Source organism: Ovis aries, chromosome 6 (assembly GCF_016772045.2).
Source record: "Ovis aries strain OAR_USU_Benz2616 breed Rambouillet chromosome 6, ARS-UI_Ramb_v3.0, whole genome shotgun sequence".
NCBI classification, from domain to species: domain Eukaryota; kingdom Metazoa; phylum Chordata; class Mammalia; order Artiodactyla; family Bovidae; genus Ovis; species Ovis aries.
Window position 1 is genome coordinate 64,004,747 of NC_056059.1, and position 26,170 is coordinate 64,030,916.

The window sequence follows — 26,170 nt, forward strand, 5'->3', positions numbered from 1 at the left end:
TTTTACTCATTTATCCTCACTCAGCAGAGCTTTTTGGGCATGTTTAAGGGTGTTGATGCCGAGGCCAGTAACTAAATGTACAACTTAGGCAGTTACTTAAAAAGCTAGCACCATATTTTTTTCTCAGATATGTGTACTACAGAAAGAATCATAAGAGTATCTGCATTAGCGTTCTCTGTAAGGATTAAATGAGTTGATATATACAAAGTGTATATGTAGTACGTGCAATTATGCTGGAAATGATCACTCTGCTTGATTAGGCTCCAGGTATCTCTTTCAGAAAAACTTTATAAACTTCAAGGCCCAGGGGGGAAAAAAAAATGAAACCTCAACTCTGAAACTTCAATGATTCCACTTCCTCTTTATTCCTAGGTTCAGTGCTAAATCATTTTGTGTTATCAAAGGTATTATAGAGGTTTGAGCTTTGATTTTTAGTAATCTGGATTCAAACATAAATTTTTTTCCATTTACCTATTATACAATTTCAGACAATTTGTCTAATTTGTCTGAGTTTCCACATCTAGCACATTACATGACACAGTGATGTTATTTTTTTTTTTTAGTAAACATGTGTTTCATCTGTGGATCTAGGAGTATAATGTCAACTACCTAACATACTGCAGTATTCCCAAAGTGTGGGAGTAGTGAAGGTACCAAGATTATTCTGGTGAGACACAGACTGACACTAAGGACACTGAACCATACAGAGAAAATTCTTTCAATTTTATTTCAATACTTCTGATTATGTCAGGAAGAAAACTCTCATTTTGGTGCTATGTTTTCAAATTCCTTAATGCTTGTTAATTTCCAGTTTTAATCAAGAAAGATTCTGAGCCTTTGTCAGGTAACATCTATTGAAACTGAATCATATTTTTTATTAATTATACTTATTTTTACTTTTAAATTTGTGACAGCTAACAACTCTTTTTCCACTTACAAAAAATAATACATTTTTCTTCTTTTAAAAGAAACCCATTCAAGTGTAAGAGGTAAATTGATTTAAAGAAAAATGTTATGGATATAATAGAGGTGTGAGGACATGGTGAAAAATCACTAGGGATAATAAGTAACTGACTGAAGTTTCAGGCAACTAACTTATATGAACTATATTAGGAATGATTGTGCTCAATACATTTCAAGGTGGTTCTTAAGTTCACTCTCTAACAAAGAAGAGAGTAGCAAATTGTGATGTACAGTTAATATATATAGCAGTTCCCTAAATGAACTAGAAACAATATAATGGTGAACTCAACAGTTGCCGCTTTTTCCCCTGAATATTGCAAAAAAGAACATGGGGCGAGGGGGGCAGGGGCTCTGGGCGACACTAGATACTGTCTTATTATCTCTTATCTTTATCCTTAGCCAGAACTCTCTCCCCTGCAAGGTAAACATTGTTTAATTAGTAACCCAAAGGTCACGAAAACTCCAGGACTTTCAGGATGCAACTTTTTTCCACCTTCACTTCCGGCCCAAATTTCCCAGGATACATTGTTGTTTAGTTGCTAAGTCATGTCTGACTCTTTTGTGAACCCATGGACTGTAGCCCACCAGGCTCCTCTGTCCAACGGATTTCCCAGGCAAGAATAATGGAGTGGGTTACCATTTCCTTCTCTGGGGAAGCTTCCCAACACAGGGATGGAACACGCCTCCGATGCATTAGCAGGCAGATTCTTCTCCAGTGAGCCACCAGGGAAGCCCTAAGATATATTATTGCTATCAATTTTACTGCCCGTTTCCATTCAGATGCATTTCAACATTAGCGATGTTGCAGGCAACATGGAGAATGCAGCAGTAATTTTAAAAATTACTCTAGTATGTTGCCATCTGGCAGTTGGTTAAAAAGCAACCTTCTATTAAGAGGACAACTCGCACCGCGCTAAACCTTCGCTCAAGCGATCGCGCTGACGTATGCAGACGTCACGACGTATTGCGTCGTGCAAACGTCGGCGAGCGGCGCTGTTCTCGGTCGTCTGGTCCCTGCAGCTAAATGTGGCGTGTTGGCTCCTCACGTTTTTTCCGCGGGTGGCCGAAGTGTGTTTGAATCCTGTCCGCCACGTCTTAGCGAGGGGGCAGTTTTGAAGAAACCGGAGCCTGGGTGATGGCGCCATTGCGTCCTGGGACCTTCTCCTGACGCCTCCGCTGCGCAGGGGAATGTGGACGCTTGCAGGTCAGGGTTGGTGGCGCGGACGCGCGCTCGCGGCCTGGGTCACCGAGGCGGCGCGTAAGGGGCTTCTCTGGCCTCACCTCGCGCCGGCCCGGGGGACTGCAGCCGAGTCCAGGCCTCCGGACCGGCGCTACAGCTCTGCAAACCGCAAGGTGACCGCCTTGAGTCATTCACATTTTAAACCTAGGGAGGGTGCTCCTGGTGAATTAGTGAGGGCTTCTTAGTACTGACTACTTGAGAATGCAGGTTGCACTGTTGTGAGGGAGGCAGGGCTCGGAGCGCGGGGGTGCGCTTCAGTTTCGGACCACAGTGCTCACCAGTGTGACCTTGGACAAGTCGTGTCCTCACTTTCCTCATTGGTAATATCAGGATCTTTGTTTATGCGAGGGATTGTTCTCAGCATGTATTTAGTTTTAAAAGCGTATTGAGGAAGCTTCTAGTTCCATTTTCTTGCGACTTTTTAGCCACGTGACCTAGGCAAGTTACCTGACCTTTCTCTGTTTCTTCATTTGTTGAATGAGATGCTTATAAAAAAACGTTCAGTGGCTGAGAGACTTGCGCAAAGTGAGGCATAGAACTTTTAGTTCAATACCTAGAATCTAAGAGGTGCTGGGTATGCCTTAGCTTCTCTTTATATTTCCTCTTAACTCAGCTAGAGCAGACGCGTGCTCATTCTGTCCCCGTGGTTGGAGGAGGTGGGGCTTTTTGCTCCTCAGTCACGACCGACTCTGCGGTCCCACGGACTGTAACCCGCCAGCTTTTCTGTCCACAGAATTTTCCTGGCAAGAATCCTGGAGTAGGTTGCCATTTCCTACTCCATAGGATCTTGGTGAACAAGGCACGGAAACCGCGTTTCTTGTGTTTCTTACACTGGCAGGATTCTTTACCACTGGCGCCACCTGGGAAGCTTCAGCGACCCTAAAACTATACTTCGTTATAGTTGTGAAGAGAAACGGTTTAGGCAGTAAAGTACTTGAATGAAAGTTATGAGTAACTGGAGAAAGAAAAAGACTATCATTATTCAGTTTTACCCTTTTCTAAAATGCCTGTAGAATGGATTTATGTTGCAATTGTAAGACTAAAAACGGTGCAGTACCTTTTGAATGATGGATGGAAAAATCACAGGGCCGACAATTCACGTTTAGATTTTTGCAGAATATCTTTCAGGTATAGTTGCACTTGTATTGAAGCGCTTACTGGAATAAAAAAAGGAAACAACCTCATGAAAATTTTGTATTTCGTTGTAATTTCACTTTTTTTCTCTCATTATGAGATATAAATTTGATTGGAAAAGTGAAACTTTCTGGGTCCAAAAAAATGACATATTCTATGTGCAACTGAAAATCACAAATTAACTTTTTAAAGTACTTTAAAAATTTAAGTGGAAAGTGAGCCTTTTTTTCCTGATAATATAATTTTTTCCCCTTCTCTCTCCAGAGAAGTTGTTAAGTAACAAAGTCATCTAAATTAAACTTTTGAAGGCTCTGTTAGGAGCACAAATTTCTAAGTAGACCTGACTCTGTTGATTAAATATGTGATGGGGGCCAAAAAAAATTTTTTTTTCTTTCAGCTTCTCTGTAGCTTTTTTTAGTTCAAGAAATTTTGTTAGACCAGGTGCTCTAAGGCTGTAGAGGAGTTCTAAGTATCTTGTGTTCTCCATTTGTGAAAATACATTCAGCTCCTTTGAAATGGTGAAAATATTATAAGGGACTTTTGTTTACCATATGGTCTGTATATGGTCATATAGCCTTTGTCAGTAAAACAAATGTATTTGATGGGCCCTGTTGTAATCCATTGCTTGTAATATGACTTTAACCATACATCTCTTTACTGTCAGGGAAATAATATAAACAATATGAATGCTATAAAGTTGTTAACAGAAGACTAAAAGAGTAGTCTTTTATTTAGTGTACTTGTTTCATATTGTAGACAATTTATACTCATAAATGTAATATTTCCTTCCCCTTTTCTAGGAAAAAATTGATATGTCTTGTTTTCCCGTTGAAAACACTAGAAATTTCAGTATCATTGCACATGTGGATCATGGCAAAAGTACTTTAGCAGACAGGCTCCTGGAACTAACAGGTATTTTCGTTTTATAGTCTACACCTAATTAATGGCAATGAGTAATTGATAGTTACTTTTACTAGCATACTTTTACTATGTTTTTTAAAATTTTGGTTTTAAGTTTATATGCAGTATTGTCTATTTTTAAAAGCTTATAGAAATATCAATACACATTTCTATTTTTAGGGGCAATTGATAAAACAGAAAATAATAAACAAGTTCTTGATAAATTGCAAGTGGAACGAGAAAGAGGAATCACTGTTAAAGCACAGACAGCATCTCTCTTTTATAACTACGAAGGAAAGCAGTACCTTTTAAATCTTATCGATACACCAGTAAGTTTTAATATCAATTTTGTCTCTGTTGTTAAAGTCAGCTTTGTATTAATAGTACAAGCAAATCCTTTTTTTCAGTTTTTAAACTGAACATTAAACACTTCACTTTGCTTTTTTTTTCCTCTGTGTTCTTAGATTAGTGAAATTATTTTATAAGAACAGGCTACAAAGAAGCTTAATAACTTTTTATTCAGTGGAGTCAGTAGATTTGCCAAAATGCCTCTCCCTAAGAAACATTTAAACTCTTCAACATTTAGAGGTTTTAATATTTTTTTTTCTCAGGGTCATGTTGATTTTAGTTATGAAGTATCCAGGTCACTCTCTGCTTGCCAAGGTGTTTTACTTGTGGTTGATGCAAATGAGGTAGGTACATTTAATTTTATATGATGTGATATGCTGTTTTGTTGTTCCAAGATTTTTCTTTTAAGATGTTTGGAAATAGAATTTTTGTGTTTGAAGAAAGTAAGAATTATTTTATTATTTAACCAAAATTATGTTTTGGTCTTGTTAATTTTAAGTTTTATTACACTAAAATGGCCTGTGAAATTGACTAATCCATCCTTTAAAATTTTTAAGCTCATCAGAGGAATGGTTCAAAAGATTTTGGAAGTATGTCATATATACATCCTACCAAAAAAACCCCCCCAGTTTTAAGCACTTCTTAATCTGTGGTTTCAGTTTTTAGCAGAAAATCTATCTTTGATGTCATTTTGGGTGTTTTTAAGGTAATAATTTGAGAAATGTTACATTTAAAGAAACATGTCAATAACATTACCAAGTTCTCTGTTGTGAACATAACCATGAAAACATACTGAGGTGATAGTATAAGAGCCATGATATACTATTTATAGTAAGCTTTTGATATACTTCAGTTTTCATGGACTTTTCATTCAAAACCCAAGGATTTTTTTGTTGTGTTAAATCCTCCCTAATCCTGTCAAGGACAGTCAATCTCTACCTTAACATACATATACTTGGCTTTATAAAATGTGTCTCATAGTCCTTTAGGAGGCTTCGAGGTCCTTAAGGATCCATGTGTTACTGCTTTGTTTCCAAAGCTTAACACAGTACCCTCTAAAAAATGTTTCTAGAACTGAAAGGAATTTTCACAGGGAATGATCCAGATGCATAGAAGTATAGATACCATAGTTTGCCTTGTACCTTTGCTTTTGATGAAGATGTGTGGAATGGTCTTAAATTTCAGCTTTTGTGATAGGTAATAGAATGATTATTTTAGTGTCTTGTGTCTTCTTGTCTGCTGTTCTTCACAGGGTATTCAAGCCCAAACGGTAGCGAATTTTTTTCTTGCCTTTGAAGCACAGCTATCAATAATTCCAGTTATAAACAAGGTAATTTGTTAGCACAACAGTGCCATTTATTATTTTACTTTCTAAAGGTAAATTTAGTGTTTGAGTATCACTTGTACTATTTTTTATATGAAAATCTTCAGGTATTTATTAAATGGAATTGACTATTGAACATCATGGAGGTTGACACAAAACTCCTGTGCAGTCAAAAATCTGCATGTAACTTTTGACTTCACACAGACTTAACTACTAATATCCTCTTATTGACTACAATCTTACCAATAACTTAAACAGGCTGTTAACACATACTTTGTATATTATATGTATTGTATATAGTGTTCTTACAATAAGATAGAGAAAATGCTAATCAAATCATAAAGAGGAGAAAATACATTTACAGTACTCTGTTTATCAATACCCTGAGTTTACATCATCTTTTATCAGGTGAATCCTCTCTCAATACTCACATCAGTATTGTCTTATGTGATAACAAAACACCATAGATGTTATATGTATTACTGACACTAAATGTCAACAATTAAAAGATAATGTGAAAAGGAACTTCACATTTATTTATAGGTAAATGATTGATGCATTGATAACAATGAAGCAGAAATATTGCTTTATGCTATGACATTATGTGACTGCTTCATGGTAACCTAGTGTATACACTAAGGAAAGATTCATTAAAGTTTTTATAGTATACAATATTATAGTCACATTCATAACAGTATTGGAAACATTGTTACAGTAAAAATGTTTATCTGTAATTATAGGCTATTTTCTCTAATGATGAGAGGCATACTGAATGGTAATGTAATTCCTTGAAAGCAAAGTTATAAAACTGAAAGCCAGCACATTATTAATTTTATGTTAAATATCACTTATGCCTTTGTTAGGGATAAGCTATCCACCTCAATACAAGTCTTGCACCTGATATTCTACAAGTGTAGTTTTACATATTTATTGAAAAAAATCTGCAGATAAGTGGGCCCATGCAGTTGAAACTCTTTATTATTCAAGGTCAGTTGTATATTGGGATTTCTTTGAATTGCATATGATAAAATTTCAACTCTAACTCTATCCTAGCATGTAGTTGAGAAGATAGTCTCCCTGAATTACATGGAGCGATGGAGAGGCTGTTTCTGTATGAAAGGGCAGGGCAGGCCAAATAGTCTGTTAAACTAAACTGTAGAGGAAAAGAAAAGGACATTATGAAGTAGGATGAAACAGTGTAACACAGGATGCTTAACAGTTAAGTGCTAAACTGACAACAGTGTTGATAAAGCTTAACTTTTATGTTTTAAAATTAATCAAGAATCTTAATTAATCTGCTTTGCATTCAGTTTTATTTTTTGATATTGAAGATAGGTTTAAAGGGAGCAAAGAAAGAAAGTTTGTTGTTATAAGTTATATATAACATAAAATCAGTGTACATGATGTTGTTATTGATCTCTTTGGCTCTGAGTAGCTAATGACCTCAATTTCTTGCTTGCTTTGCTGTCTGCCTTCTAATTTCAGTGGCCATGAGTGTTAAAATTTTATTACCTTTTTGTCATTATTTTTCTTTCAATACTTTTGAAAATAAAATTGTTAAGGGGTCAGTTAGTTCAAAAGCAAGTATGCGTCTATCTCCAAATATTAATATGTAATACATTTTAATTTATTTTAAGACGTGGTGATTTTTTTCTTTTAAGATAGATTTGAAGAATGCTGATCCTGAAAGGGTTGAAAAACAAATTGAAAAGGTGTTTGATATTCCAGGTGATGAATGTATTAAGGTAAATTTTTTTTTTAGAAGACTTGATTTTACTTTCCAAACTCTTAGGTAATTGGCTTAAGTAAAATTTCATAGTATTTGATAGCACATCATTATTATATTGTGTAATTATAATATAGTTTTACAAAGTTCTTTTCACTGATATTTCACTTGATCTTTGCCAAAAATCCTTACTACATGGTTAGGACAGATAGAAATTTCTCTTATGATACAGTTGAAAGGATGAAAACTGAAAGATTTTATCACTTTATAGATCTAGTTAGCTAATGTGCCAGGACTAAAATGTAGGTCTTTTGCAACTCTTTGTAATATTTCTTATATGCCATTTTGCCTCTATGGAAATATTTTCTTTGAAGAGAAGGGTCAGACTAATTTCAAGTCATCGTAAATATCATTCTTAGAACTATATTTAATGTAAATCAAAGTTGATAATATTTTAAATTAAAATTATTAAATCTACCTTTTAAATGATAGTTGAGTGTTAAATCAGTTCAGCTCAGTCACTCAGTTGTGTCTGACTCTTTGCAACCCCATGGACTGAAGCACATCAGCCTTCCCTGTCCATCACCAACTCCCAGAGCTTACTCCAACTCACGTCCATCAAGTTGATGATGCTATCCAGCCATCTTATCCTCTGTCGTCCCCTTGTCCTCCTGCCTTCAATCTTTCCCAGCATAAGGGTCTTTTCCAGTGAGTCAGTTCTTCACATCATGTGGCCAAAGTATTGGAGTTTCAGCTTCAGCATCAGTCCTCAGTGAATATTCAGTACTGCTTTCCTTTAGGATTGACTGGTATGATTTCTTTGTAGCCCAAGGGACTCCCAAGAATCTTCTCTAACACTACAGTTCAAAATATCAATTCTTTGGCACTCAGCTTTCTTTATAGTTCAACTCTCACATACATACTTAACTATTGGAAAAACCATAACTTTGATTAGACAGCCCTTTGTCAGCAAAGTAATGTCTCTGCTTTTTAATATGCTCTCTAGGTTGGTCATAGCTTTTCTTCCAAGGAGCAAGTGTCTTTTAATTTCATGGCTGCGGTCACTATGTGCAGTGATTGTTAAATAGCCATAGCTAAACTGTACTATTCTACATGCTTGTGTAGTAAGTATATCAGTGTAATAATGTTTAGCTTTTATTTTCAGGCTTGTTTAACTTTTGAAAAAGCAAGTTTCAGCTGATGAAGTGGATTTTTTGCTTGTTTTTTAAACTTTAACACATTGGTTGGTTATATACAACTTGGAAAAAGCAGTAATTTTTTTTCCTTGGATACATACATAGAATTTAATGTTTTTTATTAAGAGGGACCTCATTGTAAGGCAGTCCTGAAATTATGGTATCATGACTGGAATTATGTTAAAGTATATTTAGCTGAAAATTCATTCATACACTTAATTTGGTGTGTCCCAGCTAGGGATGAAGCAGTGAACAGTACAGGCAAGACATCTGTCTTGTTGTTTTTATATTCTACTTGGGGAGGCACTCATTAAATAAAAAGGAAGTATAGTAATTAGTGAATGAGACCAGTGTTTTCAAGGAACATTCAACAGAGTGTATTGTTACAGGTAGAATTACCATACCTAACTGAAAAAAAGTCTTTTTCTTAGAGAAGAGCTATGATGCAGAGTAACTTAGGGAATTTTTCTCTGATGAACTGAGACTTGAAGAAAAAAAAGAATGGGAGAAATAATTTCTGAAAGAGAAAAGAGCAAGTGTAAAGGCTTGGAATGTTTGGGAAGGTTTGACATGTTTAAGGAACAGAAAGAAGGCAAGTTAGATGAGATGGCTTTGTAGGGAGAGGCAGGGGTCAAGTTATTCTGGGATTCTTGCTGTGCTAAAGAGTTTGAAAACTTTTAAGATAATGAAAGGATTACAAAGCAAGAGAGGAAAACTGATCATTCAGAGAATGGATTAGTAAAGGGTAAGAAAAGATACAGGGCAGCCAGTTTGCAGTAGTAGTCCAGGGGCAAAATGGTGGTGGCTAAGTATGTGATGCCAATATTTTAATAAGTGGCCAAATTTGATGTGTGTTTTGTGGATATGGTAGATTTTGCTGGTGTATTATGTGTTCAGTTCAGTCGTTCACTCCTGTCTGACTCTATGGGACCCCATGAACTGCAGCACGCCAGGCCTCCATGTTTATCACCAACTCCCGGAGTTTACCCAAACTCATGTCCATTGAGTTGGTGATGCCGTCCAACCATCTCCTCCTCTGTCGTCCCCTTCTCCTCCTGCCTCCAATCCTTTCCAGCATCAGGATCTTTTCCAATGAGTCAATTCTTTGCATCAGATGGTCAAAGTATTAGAGTTTCAGCTTCAACATCAGTCCTTCCAATGAACACCCAGGACTGATCTCCTTTAGGATGGACTGGTTGGATCTCCTTGCAGTCCAAGGGATTCTCAAGAGTCTTCTCCAACACCACAGTTCAAAAGCATCAGTTCTTTGGGACTCAGCTTGCTTTATAGTCCAACTCTCACACCCATACATGACTACTGGAAAAACCATAGCCTTGACTAGATGGACCTCTGTTGGCAAAGTAATTCATGTCTGCTTTTTAATATGCTGTCTAGGTTGGTCATAACTTTTCTTCAAAGGAGCAAGTGTCTTTTAATTTCATGTCTACAGTCACCATCTGCAGCGATTTTAGAGCCCCCAAAAATAAAGTCTGATACTGTTTCCCCATTTATTTGCCATGAAGTGATGGGCCCAGATGCCATGATCTTAGTTTTCTGAATGGTGAGCTTTAAGCCAACTTTTTCACTCTCCTCTTTCACTTTCAAGAGGCTCTTTAGTTCTTTTCACTCTCTGCCATAAGGGTGGTGTCATCTGCATATCTGAGGTTATTGATATTTCTCCTGGCAGTCTTGATTCCAGCTTGTGCTTCCTCCAGCCCAGCGTTTCTCATGATGTACTCTGCATATAAGTTAAATAAGCAGGGTGACAATATAGCCTTGACGAACTCCTTTTCCTATTTGGAACCAGTCTGTTGTTCCATGTCCAGTTCTAACTGTTGCTTCCTGACCTGTATATAGGTTTCTCAAGAGGCAGGTCAGGTGGTCTGGTATTCCCATCTCTTTCAGAATTTTCCACAGTTTATTGTGATCCACACAGTCAAAGGCTTTGGCATAGTCAATAAAGCAGAAATAGATGTTTTTCTGGAACTCTCTTGCTTTTTTGATGATCCAGCGGATGTTGGCAATTTGATCTCTGGTTCCTCTGCCTTTTCTAAAACCAGCTTTAAATCTACACAATTTTGGCATTTGTGGAGAGGGTAGAGTCAGAGATATTTAAGTCATAGTGTGTATGTAGCATTGATGCCATGGGAATGGATGCCATTTCCTAGGGAGAAAATGTAAGTAGAAAAGAGATCCTAGAAACCATTCTACATTATTCTCAATTTGTAGAGTGTTATGAATAAGAATTTGAGAAGGATTAGAGTAGGATTCAGAAGATAAGGGTGTGAGGATTGAGTTTTCAGAAAGGTGGGAAAACAAATTGTAGCAGGAGAGAAGGCAAAGAGGTTGTGGATATAGTGCAGATGGATTTGTATATTTGAATAAAGGAGTTTTTGATATCTTCTGTTTCCTTGAATGAAGTAAGAGGCGATGTTATCAAATAAGAGTGAATTGGCCACAGGGAAAGTCTGTAGATTGAAAAGGAAGGTGGTGTGAATTACCTTAATTAGTGTTAATGTGAATTTAGTAAAGGATGTGTCCTTGGACAGCCAGCAGATCTTAACTGCACATTGAGATCTGTGTCATGAACTTACAGAAACCAACCAGACCAGTTACTTGACTGTTCTCCAGTAATGTTGAGCTGCTCTGATTATAAGCATAGAAAAGGTACATAGTTGGATGCAGTTGCAGTTAAGTTTTTATTAATACCAAATGCTTATGAGAGAGAATAGAAAGTAGTTGAATGGAATGATTACCAATAGTGGGCCCTTGGAGTCTCAGCTGGGAAAAGAGGCAGGGGGGCAACATAGATAATGAAAAAAAAAAGTCCATTCAATAAATTAGAAATTGTGATCTTAAAGGATTGTTGCAAAGAGTGTACTAGAGTCTAAAGCATCATTCTTATTAGGGAGTAGTTTTGCCTCTCAGGAAACATTTGGCAATGTATGAAGACCTTTTCTGTGGTCATGCTGGGGAATAGTGAGTGGCTGAGAATCCATGGATGCTGTTATGCATCTTGCAGTGAGCGCATAGAACAGCCCCCCAAACAAAGAGTTATCCAGGTCAAAGTGTCCTTAGTGCTCAGTTGAGAAACTCTGATCTAGAGGGACTTTGAAGGGCAAGAGGAAGAATTCAGGGAACTGAGTTTGAATAAAGATTTCAGAGATAGTTCAGTTACTGGTAATGGCATAGGTGAGTCAGATGAGCATGTTTTGAGTGTTTTGGCTGCCTTTTCAGTGTAAGAACAATAGTGGTACTATACCTTACAGTTAGCCTTAGCTGTATGCCATCCACATATATTGTTTATTCACACAGCAGCCTTGAGGTTTATGTAAAATATGAATAATCACTTTATTTGTCGATGAAGAACTTGAAGCTTGAGGAAAACATGTATTGGCTAAAGTCATGTATTACAAGTAGAGTCAGAGTTATAACCCAGATATTTTGAACTCTTAGTCCAGTGCTCTTTCAGTACCACAGTCAGAATGCTTTTGTAGAGAAATCAGAGAATCACCTAACCGTAATCTAGAGAATCCACCTAACCGTAATGGAAGGGCAGTTGTCAATAGATAATATGGTGTGTGCTTCCTTTTACCAAGCTTTTCAAGAAAATTGATGACTTTTAGAGTTGTTTCTTTTTTCTAATCATATAGCTCAGTCACAGGATAGAAAAGTAAAGTCTTCAGTGTTTGTTTCACATACATATTTTCAGATTTCTGCTAAACTTGGAACGAATGTTGAAAGTGTTCTTGATGCAGTCATCAAAAGGATACCCTCGTGAGTATTCTGCTCTGTGTATACTATTTGTTTATCTTTAATAGTAAAAGTCCATCAGTTTGATCTGTTATTTTAACTTAGTTATTTTAACTTAGTTGTTATGACAGATATACTCTTGGTGGTCAGTGAGAATACATTTTAAATTTATATCTAGTAACACATAGAAGGCAAATACAGATAGAAAAAAAAGGTAATAGGGATCTCTTAATTTTTGTAACAGACTTGAATACATTGGTAATTATTGTTTTTGTTTTAATCCTGAACAAATATATTTCATCCATTTCATAAATAGTTTAAAAATGGTTATTTAAAATGTATTTAGGGTTTTCCTGGTGGCTCAGGTGGTAAAGAATCTGCCTGCAGTGCAGGAGACCTGGCTTCCATCCCTGGGTCAGGAAGATCCCCAGGAGAAGGAAGTGGCTACCCACTCCAGTATTCTTGCCTGGAGAATTCAATGGACAGAGGAGCCTGATTATAGTCCATGGGGTTGCAGAGTTGGACATAACTGAGCAACTAACAAAATGTATTTAAAACTCGAGTGAATTAAAATGAATATAAATATAGGCATTATACCTTACAGAAAGGTCCTTTTATTTGGGCTGTCAGTTAATCTTTCTCAAGTACTACAGTAAATTAAACATAATATTTGAGTTAGGCATTTTGTTAAGATTTTTATTTATTATTTAATTTTAAATTACTAGTATTTGTTCTTTACTTATTTTTAATAGCCCTAAAGCGCACTGCAGAAATCCCCTGAGAGCTTTGGTATTTGACTCCACCTTTGACCAGTATAGGGGTGTGATTGCCAATGTAGCATTATTTGATGGAATGGTTTCGAAAGGAGATAAAATTGTATCTGCACACACTCAAAAGACATATGAAGTTAATGAAGTAGGAGTTCTGAATCCTAATGAGCAGCCAACTCATAAACTGTAAGTAATCTACATTAGTAATTAAAAGGCACTCGGTATGGTATGTGTTTTTGTTGCTGATTTTCTTAATTTGGTGTGTTTAGGATGATCCTAATTTGGTAATTTAGGAAAAAAACAAAAAGCAAAACTTGATTGTTTAATGCAGCTATGTAGTGAATGCTCTTTCAGAATCTCATGGGTGAGGGACAGTAGGAATTTGATGTGTTTTTTATTCTTTTTGGCCATAACTGATTTTATTTTCTAATTGCGACTGGGTCCAACATTGATATATTTGATTTGACAGTGAAAGAGAGAGTTCTCTCATGCATATCCATACTTGGTATCAATCTTTGATAGTTAATTTTTTTGTAGTTAGATTTTCAGCATAGAATAGTGAAGAAAACTTGATAATTATTTTGTTTAGTGTGGAATTCATGGTAAAACTTTGATTAACTAGAATTTATGGCATGAGATTAGCATAGTAGTGTACCTTATAAAACTGAGTTCTGAGTTCACTTATAAAGTATTTATTGAGTGCCTGTTCCATCAGTACTCTAGATACTAATAACATCGATTACCTTGGGCAAATAGTTTTCTAAGGTCTTTATTTCTTCATTTGTCAAATTTAAGATTGAATCAGGTCTTACTTGATAGCTTAATGTTGTATGTCTAAAACTACCACTATTTTGTCATTTTTTTATGTAATTGAAAGTCATAAGGTTTATTGTAATTTTACTCAACTATTTCTAAAGTTTGTATTCTTATTTACTTAAGTATAGTTGATCATTACAGTATCATGTTAATTTCAAGTATACAGCATTGTGATTGAGTATTTTTACAGATTATACATCATCAAAAGTTATTACAGATAATAGCTATAATTCCCTGTGCTGTACAAAGTCTGTCTATATTCTGTCACATATATTGATCATTATTGCATCTTCAGTATGATTTTTGTATTTCATCCTAAATGTAAATTATCATATAGGAAATTTGCTTTAAAAAAACAAAAGCTAAAACTCTGAAATCTTTGGATTTGCTCTTTTCCTGTAAGAGGCACATCAAATAGGTATCAGATTTGTAGAGAGTTCACATTTTTATTTGCTAGGTTAAAAACGTTTTTGCTTTTTCTTCCTTTTTAAAAGGACATTTGTAATATAATCCACTACTAAATATCACAAGGAATGTTTTATGTTTCTGTATCTATCAGTTTCAATATTGTTTTATATGCAGAGATGGGCAGAGTCATGAAGAAGGTCCCTAGGCTTGTGTTGCAGAGGTCCTTGGTCATGGATTGTAAGACTTGGGATGTTCTTTTGCTGACAGTTCTTAGAGCTGAGAATTAGACAGTTAACTAAAGAATGCAGCACCTAGTTTCAGCTTGGTGAGGTTTTGTTTGGAAAGTGCAATCATTTCTTGGAGAAGTAGAGCTAATTGTGAGTATGCATATGAAACACTAAAATAGTAAATATTTCCATGTAATAATTTTATTTAGATATGCAGGACAGGTGGGCTATCTGATTGCTGGGATGAAAGATGTCACTGAAGCACAAATAGGAGATACATTATATTTACATAAACAACCAGTGGAACCCTTGCCTGGGTTTAAATCAGCGAAGCCAATGGTATTTGCAGGTGAGGAGCTCACATATTCAAAGGATAAGGGCCAATTTATTCTAAGCAGAAATAATAATTATTAGGAATACTCACTTTAAATAATCAATTTCTGTTTAAGTAACAGCTACTCTGTTCTTAAAATTTTTTTTGTGGGTATGATATTTAGATACCAGTTAATTATATATATATATGATACAACTTTATATGGGAGATCATTTCCTCCTAAACTTAAGGACTTCTTAAAAAAATAGCTGTTTGAAACAAGCCCTCTGATAAATTAGAGGAGCACAGTAATATGCATTTCCTTCTTGTTTCACTAGGGAGTAGGTCATTATATTTGAATACTCCTCTACATAGGGTGTTTTCATGACTAATTATCAGTCATTTTCTGAGTGCCCTCCCCTTAGCTGGCCTTTCTTTAATACTGTACTGTTGTGCTAGTGTCAGCATAGCAAAGAGTGTCACCTCATGTATACATACCTTCAGAACCTGTTACTTCTGTGTGATATTACAGGCATTTGAAAAAGGAAGACCTGACTGAAGGTTATCAGATTACTCTGTGCTGGGTATCCAGTCCTTGTTTTCTCCCTTTTGTATCTCATTGGGAATTACAAATATTAATTTGTAATTAATATTAATGCCCCTGTTAAGACAGTCAGTCAGTCATTTAGAGTTTGAAGGACTTAAGTGGTGTGAGGACTTGGGTTTGATGTGAAAGAGACACTGATGAATCAGTTTTTATTTCCATTTCTTCCTGTTATTTATCTGCTAATGGGATTTTCTTTGTGGTTGTGGGATATCTTGCACTTTTGTTTTGAAAATAAAGATGATGTATTTTCTTTTTAGGTATAATTCCCATTGTTCTTTTTTGTTTTCCCTATACTTTTTGCAAAAGCAGAAACATCACTTTGAATATGAATCTAGTGGTAAATTCAAAGTTTATAAAACTTGCAAAATACTTTGAAGCCAATTTAATTTAATAGTCATAGTTTTCTTAGCAAACCAATATTTTGGTCAGTGAAATACAGAAAGTAATTTAAAAGCTAACTGATTAATTTTAAACTTTGCAGCAATGCATATTAGGTTTTCTGGGCAGAGTGTCACATGTAATAATTAGAAATCATTGTGTCCCCAGGAGTGTTCCCTATAGACCAATCTGAATATAATAACCTGAAGAGTGCTATAGAAAAACTGACACTAAATGATTCCAGTGTGATGGTTCATCGGGATAGTAGCCTTGCTCTAGGTGCTGGCTGGAGGTAAGCTTCAATTATGTTGTAGGATTCCATTTTTATTGAAAATAAAGTTTAAATGGCTTACCGGTTTTGACCATTTTTGAAGATCAGTTCATATTAGTGTAAAATGAACTAAAACATGTCTGCCTGTTTCTCCCTGTGGATGCTTATTGTATGGATTAGTTTTATAGCTACTTTAAATAGAATCCCAATGGAAGATTTTATCTTATTTAATGAATTTATGCTAGGTTTTAATTATGATGTGAATTGATTGAATGACTTTTGATTCCACCCTTCCCCCACAAAATAGTAATATCAAATCAAAGAAAATAGAGCCCATGGGACATAAACATTTTGGAGTTTGGCTTTTTCTCCCTCAGGTTAGGATTTCTTGGACTTTTGCATATGGAAGTTTTCAACCAGAGACTAGAACAAGAATATAATGCCTCTGTTATTTTGACAACCCCTACTGTTCCATATAAGGCTGTTCTTTCATCAGCAAAGTTGATAAAGGTACTGTTGTGAGCTAGCATACATAAGAAAAAATAAATATATGTGTGTGTATGTATATGCAGAATATGAGACACATTTTAGTATACCAGTAGCTGACTAGCTATTAAAACTAAATATTTGTTGATTAATAGTAATAAAAGTTGAATTAACTTATGATAGACAAGTTTCTTCAGAACTAATTATGCATATTTTTCTTAACCTGATGAAATCTCCACATTATCAACACTAGTCTGTTACTAAGAGTAAAAAGTATAATTAGTTCTGAAAATACTGTTCTAAATTCAGCACAAAAAATAAGAGTGTGATTTTGGGCATAAGTAATTCATCTTAGGATTAGTAAAGCATTGTTTCCTATATGATTGTGGGAAATTTTAGATTTCAGGTTAACAGTAGAAACAATATTGTATTCAATGTAAGTTACAATATATTTGTTTAAAACAAATATTAACTTTAGCATCTGTAAATATTTTCCAACAGATTAACTTAGGAAACTAATTACAGTGATGTACATGGGACACATTGAAATGTATTCTTATATCATATTTTTTCTAAGTGGTATATAAAATGATTTTAGTAAATATCAATAATCAGAATATATTAATAATTGTTATTAAATATTATTTTGGGGAGTTTTTTGAATCTAAAGTGTGATAAGATAATATTCTAACCTTTAGGAATTCTTTTGTTTTTTATTAATTCCAACACATTTAATAACAAAAATTCTAACCTATGTTAGTAGCAAATTTAAAAACATGGTAACTACTAAGATTTCTTTTTAACTATTGGTGACTTTTCTTATTTTTTAGGAATACAGAGAAAAGGAGATTACAATCATCAATCCTGCACAGTTTCCTGATAAGTCAAAAGTAACAGAATATTTGGAGCCAGTTGTTTTGGGCACCATTATCACACCAGATGAATATACTGGGAAAATAATGATGCTTTGCCAGGTATAAATGTAATACAGTTTGATATAAAAGTACATTTTAGTCTTCTCAAACAGTGGTACCCAGCTTAGGTTTTGAATGATTTCTGTCTCTATAGAGCCTGTTGAATTGAACAAAAGAAATTTTCATAAAGATCTTCATATATTTTATCTGTTTAGATATACATACATATAATTACAGTATTTTTGACTTTTAAATAAGAAAACAGAGCCAGAATTTTTGATCATCTTGCATTTATATTTTAGCTTAAAGCAGAGAAATTTGATGCTTTTTTTCATCTTGAGTAGCTAAAAATATAATTTCCTTTTACCTTTTTTGACTATTTGAAATTGGGTATTATTTGAAAGATAATTACAATACTTCAGAGACCTTTGATTGAAAGGTATTCCTCATTTTGCTTTAGTTCTTGCCACATTGTAATAAATGATTTAATCCATAAATTTGATATAGTCATGAGAAAGTACATATTTAAAATATTCTGACATATTGGAAAGAACTCTCAAGTGATGACTAGTGGACTTGAATTTTCATTGTCTTGTCCCATAAAAGATGTAACTTTAGTCGCTTAATTTCTCTGGATCTAAATTTCTTTTATTTGTAAAATAAGAAATCAGAGCTTGACTCCACCTGTAGCTAATTTGATTTATTGTTAAGTGAAATATTGTATAATTTAGAAAGAGACTTATTTGATTAAAAACAAAAGGTTAAAAGTTTTGATAGGAAGTATATTATAATTAAAATACAAAATGGTTCTCCCTGTATTATAAATATTTGTTAGCTGTTTTTATTGGACCATTAAAGAAATATTCCTTCATTTTGCCCACTCTTTAAAGTTGATAATTGACATCTGTCTATATTTATTAAATAAATAATTATGTGAATAAGTTATCATTCAAGCCATTTTCCTTCCCTTTTCAGGCTCGAAGAGCAGTTCAGAAGAATATGATGTATATTGACCAAAATAGAGTAATGCTTAAATATCTCTTCCCTTTGAATGAAATTGTGGTGGATTTTTATGATTCTTTGAAATCTCTGTCTTCAGGATATGCTAGGTAAAAATTTAATGGGAAACTCAAATATCTGGACAGTTTTTTTTCAGTATTGACCAGCAGGTGTTTACTAGTATTCCACTTACTTAATCTTGGTGATATAGTGACAGAAATTTTCATGGCCTCTTCATAAGAAATGTACTCTTGTAAGTTGATTAAAAACTGCATGTTATTTGAAAAAGCTACTGTGACCTAAGTGGCACTTTTAAAATGTATTTGAATGTTAAATAATCCTAGGAGTATTTGTGTACATTTGGAAAATAGAAGTGCTTGTTTAGAGAAATGGTAGGTGTGCCCCTATTTGTAGACACTTCAATAACTTCTTCTTTCTAGGAGTAAGTAGTCTGCATCATGAAACCCGTTATCTTATCCCATAAAAGTACATGGAGGAATAGCCTGTTAGAATTAAAGGGAGAGTATAGCATTTTGGGGGTGTTTTTTGTTAGGACAAATAACTAGATGCCCCTAGTGTCCTAAAATCTTATATTACTGGATAGCATATACTAGGATATAAAGGAAATATATAATGGGGAAGTTGACAGAAAAGTGAATCACATCTGGTAAAACACATGCATACATGAATGTGTATGCATACTTAAAATTATAATTCAAAGAAAAATCCCAGCATTTTGAAGAACATGCTGCAGTGACCTGGACGTTCACTTTGTGAAATGAGCTTTTTGAGGAAGCAAGTCAGCATAACTCATGATACAGTTATTTTTTCTAATTGGTCACCCAATTTTTTTTTAATGTCTTCTTTCAGACAAGACCTTGAGCAAATAAGTAGCGATGTAATTTAAAATGAATTGAGGCTGCATGTTGTTAAACAGTTACTATAATTAAAAGGATAATTACTAAGTGTTTATAATAGTTAACAACAGTCTGTGAATTCTAGCTTGCATTTGGGTACCACTTTCTGAGTTAAGTGGTCTTAAAATCTTTTAGCTGGGAAACAACTTTCACATTGAGAGAACATGGCTTATCTTGAACTATTTAAAAATAATTCCAACTGCCAAAATTAAGTAGTCCTTATGTTCAGGAATACATGAGGATATTTTTTCATATTCTAAAAAAATTGAAATTATAAAATTTGGAAGCACAGAAAATTTTAAATCTGTAAACATAGTGAAAATCTCAGGATTATGTCTATGTCTTATCTCTTTATATTTTGCATAGTACTTAAATGGTACCTTTGTGTAGTATATGATTAATGTTTATTGAAAAAAGAAAGGATTTGGGGAACACTTTAGACAGTAGTCAGGTTTAAGAGACTGTTAGTGTCACCTTCGGAGAAGGCAGTGGCACCCCACTCCAGTACTCTTGCCTGGAAAATCCCGTGGACAGAGGAGCCTGGTAGGCTGCAGTAGATGGGGTCACAAAGAATCAGACACGACTGAGTGACTTCACTTTCACTTTTCACTTTCATGCATTGGAGAAGGAAATGGCAACCCACTCCAGTGTTCTTGCCTGGAGACTCCCAGGGCCGGGGAGCCTGGTGGGCTGCCATCTATGGGGTCGCACGGGGTCGCACAGAGTCGGACACGACTGAGGTGACAGCAGCAGCAGCAGTGTCACCTTGTGACCTTCTTGCTGAAAACCTTTCGAAGCTAAACATTTGCAACTATAGGTACTGGTTTGTTTTAGAATTACGGCAGTAGGAATACACATGTTCTCATACATAACTGCAAAGACATGAGAGCAAAATTGAAATTTTCTTTCTCATCAGACATTAGTTTTGTAAAACCTGTCTGTTTTGATTATTACTGTAAGCTTTGACCGTATTGTTAGAAATAGTTGACACTTATTAAATGCTTATTGTGCTTAGGTAGGCTCTGTTCTTAACACTTTTTATGTTCTAGGTATATGTATTAACTCATCATCAAAAATGCTCTGTGAAGGTTTATACTAAACAGCCATATATGAAATTCAGAAGTCTCATTTATTAATGGCTACTTAGCACTGCCCTAGCATTTATTTAACTGGTAATAGAAAACTTAACAGAAACCCAACTCATGAGTCTGAGACTGTATATACATTCACTAGTATATACATTGTCTACAGCCAGCCAGCTTCTAGGAAGGAACTTTGGGAAGGTGACATTTCTTTCAATGTACTTTCTTAGCCTGGTTTAACAGTTTTTTTCCCTTCCCTCAGTGGGGCATGTTGATTTTTGTACCTGATTTCATAAATGTAAAAAGATACAGAAGTTTGTTCTTTACCGTGATCAGGTCGGCCCATTTATCTCAAATTTATATGTAATTCATTTGAAAGTTAGATTTTTGGGGAGTGATACCAGAGGAGGTAGAAAAAAGATATTTTGAAAAGAAAAACAAATGTAATCTCTCGGGAAATAAAGTGTTTATGGATAACCTGGATATTTTTCTTTGTTAGTTTTGATTACGAAGATGCAGGCTACCAGACTGCAGAGCTTGTAAAAATGGATATTCTACTGAATGGAAATACTGTAGAAGAGCTAGTAACTGTAGTACACAAGTAAGCTGAATAGTAACTAATTACAGAATGTGAGAGTTGCTATTTCTTTTTACTTTTTCATTTATTATTGGTTGCTCATTTTTATTTGACAGCTATATTTTGAAAATTAAAAGGTATAATTAATTTCCATGTTTTTCCTTCTTTTTCCATGCTTCTTTTACCAAACTGTTGACAAAAGAATAGAATTAAAATAGCCTAAAAGGATAGTGTCATGGAAAGAAATGTTTTCTTTACCATATACAACAAAGTAAATGTTTTCTAAATTATGGTAGACTTAGAATTGAGAAATAAAAAAATTTTTTTAAATTTCCGTTTCAAGAAATAGTGGTTGGGTAAAATAAATTATGGAACACCCATATAATAACCTATTATTTTAAGCCATTAAAAGTATATTGTAGAACAATATTTAGTGGTATAAAAATGTCTATTAAGTAAAAAGGTAGAATATATCACAAACACTGTAATCCAAACTCTAAAAAATGTAAATATGTATTCAGAAAAATAACTATAAGTATGGATATATGTTTAAAAAATATTCTAGAGTGTTTAACAGTGGTATTCTGTGGGTGAGGGAAGGGCATTAAGAATGGTTTTTATTCTCTATGTTTTTCTAGATTTTCTGTAAGAGATCATGGTATTTTTGCTGTCAGAGGTCACATATGATTCAGAGATTAAGTGGTGTTTATTAAAGAATCCACCTGCCAATTCAGGAGATGTGGGTTCAATCCCTGGGTCAGGAAGATCCCCTGGAGAAGGAAATGGGAACCCACTCCAGTATTCTTGCTTGGGAAGTTCAGTGGACAGAGGAGCCTGGTGGGCTACAGTTCATGGGATCGCAGAGTTGGACATAATTTAGCTATTAAACAACAACAACATGATAAGTTCTATTTGTACCTCCTTAATAACCTTTACATTGATTATGCATATTAACTAGAAAACTACTTTTATTTAGGATATATGAATAGCTGCATTTTTTTCTGTCTCAGAGACAAAGCATACTCTGTTGGCAAAACCATATGTGAACGTCTGAAGGATTCTCTTCCTAGGCAGCTGTTTGAGATAGCAATTCAAGCTGCCCTTGGAAGTAAAATCATTGCAAGAGAAACGTGAGTTGAAATTCATTTTTGTTCCTTGGTTGGTTTTAGCAATGATATACATAAAAAATGAAAGAATGTTAAAAAATTTAACATTGCCCTAAACTTTATTCCTACTTATAGAAATGTTAATCTCTTAATTCCACTAACTTAACTAATGACTGTTACTTTGAATTACTTATATGACACTTTTGGGTGATAATTATTTGCAGTTATTTCTCTAATGTATATGGTTTAAGGAATTTTATTTCCATTCATTTTATTCAGTGACCCCACTCAATTTTCTGGTTAAGGAATTTCTGTAGTTTTTATGGTTTGTTTTATCACATTTAATAGTCAGTGGTGAGATAATTGGAGAAGACAATGGCAACCCACTCCAGTACTCTTGCTTGGAAAATCCCATTGGCAGGAGCCTGGTAGGCTGCAGTCCATGCGGTCGCTAAGAGTTGGACACGACTGAGCGACTTCACTTTCACTTTTCACTTTCATGCATTGGAGGAAATGGCAACCCACAGGGACCAGGGAGCCTGGTGGGCTGCCGTCTATGGGGTCGCACAGAGTCGGACACAACTGAAGTGACTTAGCAGCAGCAGCAGCAGCAGTGAGATAATAACCATTTTAGTATTTTTGAAAGTATTTTTAAATTGAACTAGAAATGCCTTTATATAAATTTTCATCATCAAGGTCACACCAGTCTTTATTGGGGCCTCTTCGAGACTATCCCCAAAGTTTTTTTTAATTAATAAAATCTGTGTTGATATTCATTTTGAATTCTCTGTTTTATTCCAAATACATGAAATACAAGAGCATGTAAGCTATCTAATGATTGTCTTCTGGCAACTTTACATAAGTATGACCCAATCTTAGTAACTTTAGTAAAGGGGGGATTGTTTTTGAAAATAAGTACTTTTAAAAGGTATAATTGTGTACTTAAAGAAAATTTTCTCTTTTACAGTGTGAAAGCCTATAGGAAAAATGTTTTGGCAAAATGTGTATGTATCTACGTGTGTTCTTTATCTATTTTGTAAGTTTAAAATCAGAGAGGGTATAAATACCTTCGGTTTCCACTGTTGGTTTTTATAGTACTTTTTATCTCATCTATGTTTTCTTTTTAAATAGGTAAATGTCAGCTTGACTTTAATGATTGCATATTCATTTTGCTCACATTCTTAAGTATTTTCCTATCTTATTTTTAAAAATTTCCTTATATGCAACTACCTAAGAATGTTTTCATAACAGTTATGATCAGGATAATGTTTTGATTTTTAAGGAAGAATTTGAAGACAATGACTGTCTTACAATGGGAGTTAAAATTGAAATCCATCTCTCCTACATTAATTTGCGAAGTTTGCTGTTTCTTCTGTTAAAAAAGATTCTTAGTTATTATGAGAATTAAATGATAAATGCTTTTTCTAAATCTTTAACATTGGGACTGACACATTTAAGCCTATACAAGTTTCTGTATTAGACTACAGCTATATAATCCAAAATTTCAAGGCCTTGAATCAGTAAAGAGATTGATAGCTTTTCTTGACTTGCATAATATAGTATTGGGCTTCCTTGAGAATCTTCATCTCCTTCAAAAACAAATACAGCACTTATCATTCTTTGAGAAGATAGTAATAGTAAATTTAGGATCTGCTAGGAAGGGAATTAGAGGTAACTTTCCAAGTGTCTACTTCATGGATAGTAACTATAAAGTTGTAACTGTAATTAATTGATATCTCTAATTAATTGTAGGATTATTTTTCTATGGAGTGATTTGGACTTCAATTTCTTAAAATGTTTTTCAGTATGGTGGTGATATTACCCGAAAAATGAAGCTTTTGAAGAGACAAGCAGAAGGAAAGAAAAAACTCAGGAAAGTTGGCAATGTTGAAGTTCCAAAAGATGCTTTTATAAAAGTTCTGAAAACACAATCTGATAAATAATTGGTGGGAAAATATAAGGAATTTTCATAAATTAAAAATTGTGTATCTGTTAATTTTCCTTCAGTTCAGTTCAGTCACCGAGTTGTGTCCGACTCTGCGACCCCATGAATTGCAGTACGCCAGGCCTCCCTGTCCATCACCAGCTCCCGGAGTTCACTCAGACTCATGTCCATTGAGTCAGTGATGCCATCCAGCCATCTGATCCTCTGTTGTCCCCTTCTCCTCCTGCACCCAGTCCCTCCCAGCATCAGTCTTTTCCAGTGAGGCAACTCTTCACATGAGGTAGCCAAAGGACTGGAGTTTCAGCTTTAGCATCATTACTTTCAAAGAAATCCCAGGGCTGATTTCCTTCAGAATGGACTGGTTGGATCTCCTTGCAGTCCAAGAGACTCTCAAGAGTCTTCTCCAACACCACAGTTCAAAAGCATCAATTCTTCGGCGCTCAGCTTTCTTCACAGTCCAACTCGCACATCCATACATGACCACTGGAAAAACCATAGCCTTGACTAGCTGGACCTTTGTTGGCAAAGTAATGTCTCTGCTTTTTAATATGCTATCTAGGTTGGTCATAACTTTTCTTCCAAGGAGTATCTTTTAATTTCATGTTAATTTTCCTTAGTAATTATAATATGTTGAACACAACAGAAGGAAAATTATAAAATTTGCTTGTTACCTTCAAGGTTTTCAATTTTAAATAAGCTCTTGGCTTTTCTTTGAAAGACAGTAATGGGTGGATAAGAACTTAGATTCTGAAACCATATTGCCTGGTTTCACAGTTCTGTGCTACCACTGACTAGGCAAGGTGACCTTGACCAACTTACCCTTTATTTACTTTCGTAAAATCAGAATTATACTATTACTTCATAGGCTGTATTAAATACTATGTTTAAAATGTTCAGAAGGCTAAATGACATATAGTCAATGTTAAGTACTAGTTTTCAAGCATATTCTTTATACTAAAAGGTCTCATACTTAAAGATTTGATCTCGTTCCAATCCCACAATAAGGTTGTTAGATGGATATATTTAGATGATATATATGAATCTGTTATTAAATAACAGTACTTAGACCTGTGATCTAGTTTTTCATAAAATTTTTACAAATTTGGAAACCAGATAGTTTACATATAAATTAAAATAAGGATATGAGCTGCCTTATTCTGAGAATTAAAATGCATTTATGTAAAGGGACAGATGTTTGATATTAATAGCATATTAATAGCAACTGCCATTAATGAGTCTAATAATTATTGTCTAGATTTCATAACTGAGACTAATTGAGACTGAAGCTTTAAATACCTTTGTTAAGGTCACACAGTCAGTAAATGGCTGTCTTACTTCAAAGCATGTCTTAGTAAATAAACAAGAGGGCATATTGTATTATAGTAAGATAATTTAGCCACTGATTTTTGTCCTTTACCTTGAATGAATTCAATGAGGATAAGACTGTCAGTGATAAAATTTATATAAGGTTGTTATGAGATAGTGGCAGTTTACTTAAAATTGTGAATAGAGGTTAAGTAACATGTGGCTTAGTCCTAGTTACATAACCAACCATCTTCTTCATTTCTTCTAGCTCTAGTAGATCAGATGGATTATGAGATCTAATGACAGTATTATTTTAATGTAATTTCTGAGATGTTCTGTCATACCATTATGGCCAGGGGAAAGTTAGAAGTTGGTACCTGGCACATAGCATGTACTGTGTGTCTGCTGTTTAATATTTGTGCCTTACTTGTATGCTTACTGTAAAAGACCTTGATGCTGGGAAAG

The 26,170-nt window shown here is 34.6% G+C and overlaps 2 protein-coding genes across 13 annotated transcripts in view; one reads left to right on the forward strand and one right to left on the reverse strand.

Annotated features, from left to right (window-relative positions):
- The window catches only part of GNPDA2 (glucosamine-6-phosphate deaminase 2), a 63,631-nt gene that overhangs the window by 6,935 nt on the left and 30,526 nt on the right, over positions 1 to 26,170 (reverse strand). For 2 of the 3 annotated variants that reach the window (XM_060417602.1, XM_060417604.1), the window contains one exon: positions 3,266 to 3,360. In XM_060417602.1, the coding sequence (XP_060273585.1) occupies positions 3,284 to 3,360 (77 nt within the window). In that variant the 3' untranslated portion in view covers positions 3,266 to 3,283. Of the gene's footprint in view, positions 1 to 3,260; positions 3,361 to 26,170 lie in introns of those variants that run through there. The other variant, XM_060417601.1, reaches the window with a different exon arrangement.
- On the forward strand, positions 1,959 to 24,436 carry GUF1 (GTP binding elongation factor GUF1). Of its 10 annotated transcripts, none has more exons than XM_027970970.3 (17): positions 1,959 to 2,316; positions 4,138 to 4,249; positions 4,418 to 4,566; positions 4,849 to 4,929; positions 5,838 to 5,915; positions 7,571 to 7,654; positions 12,544 to 12,608; positions 13,337 to 13,540; positions 15,015 to 15,154; positions 16,272 to 16,395; positions 16,752 to 16,884; positions 17,691 to 17,834; positions 18,750 to 18,883; positions 21,272 to 21,373; positions 22,360 to 22,479; positions 23,423 to 23,491; positions 24,261 to 24,436. In XM_027970970.3, the coding sequence occupies exons 1-17, from the start codon at positions 2,152 to 2,154 to the stop codon at positions 24,286 to 24,288; spliced, it is 1,932 nt and encodes a 643-aa protein (XP_027826771.1). In that variant the 5' UTR covers positions 1,959 to 2,151; the 3' UTR covers positions 24,289 to 24,436. The 10 variants fall into 10 exon arrangements, with proteins under 10 accessions (XP_027826771.1, XP_004009850.2, XP_042107290.1 ...); XM_004009801.6 differs by having other exon boundaries at positions 23,423 to 23,459; XM_042251357.2 differs by having other exon boundaries at positions 2,067 to 2,167; positions 23,423 to 23,459.

Coding starts and splice junctions, on each gene's coding strand:
- GUF1 (XM_004009801.6), top strand. CDS start 2,152: ATGTGGACGCTTGCAGGTCAGGGTTGGTGGCGCGGACGCGCGCTCGCG. Junction 15,155..16,271: donor GAAGCCAATGGTATTTGCAG/GTGAGGAGCTCA, acceptor TTGTGTCCCCAG/GAGTGTTCCCTATAGACCAA. Junction 16,396..16,751: donor GCTCTAGGTGCTGGCTGGAG/GTAAGCTTCAAT, acceptor TTTCTCCCTCAG/GTTAGGATTTCTTGGACTTT.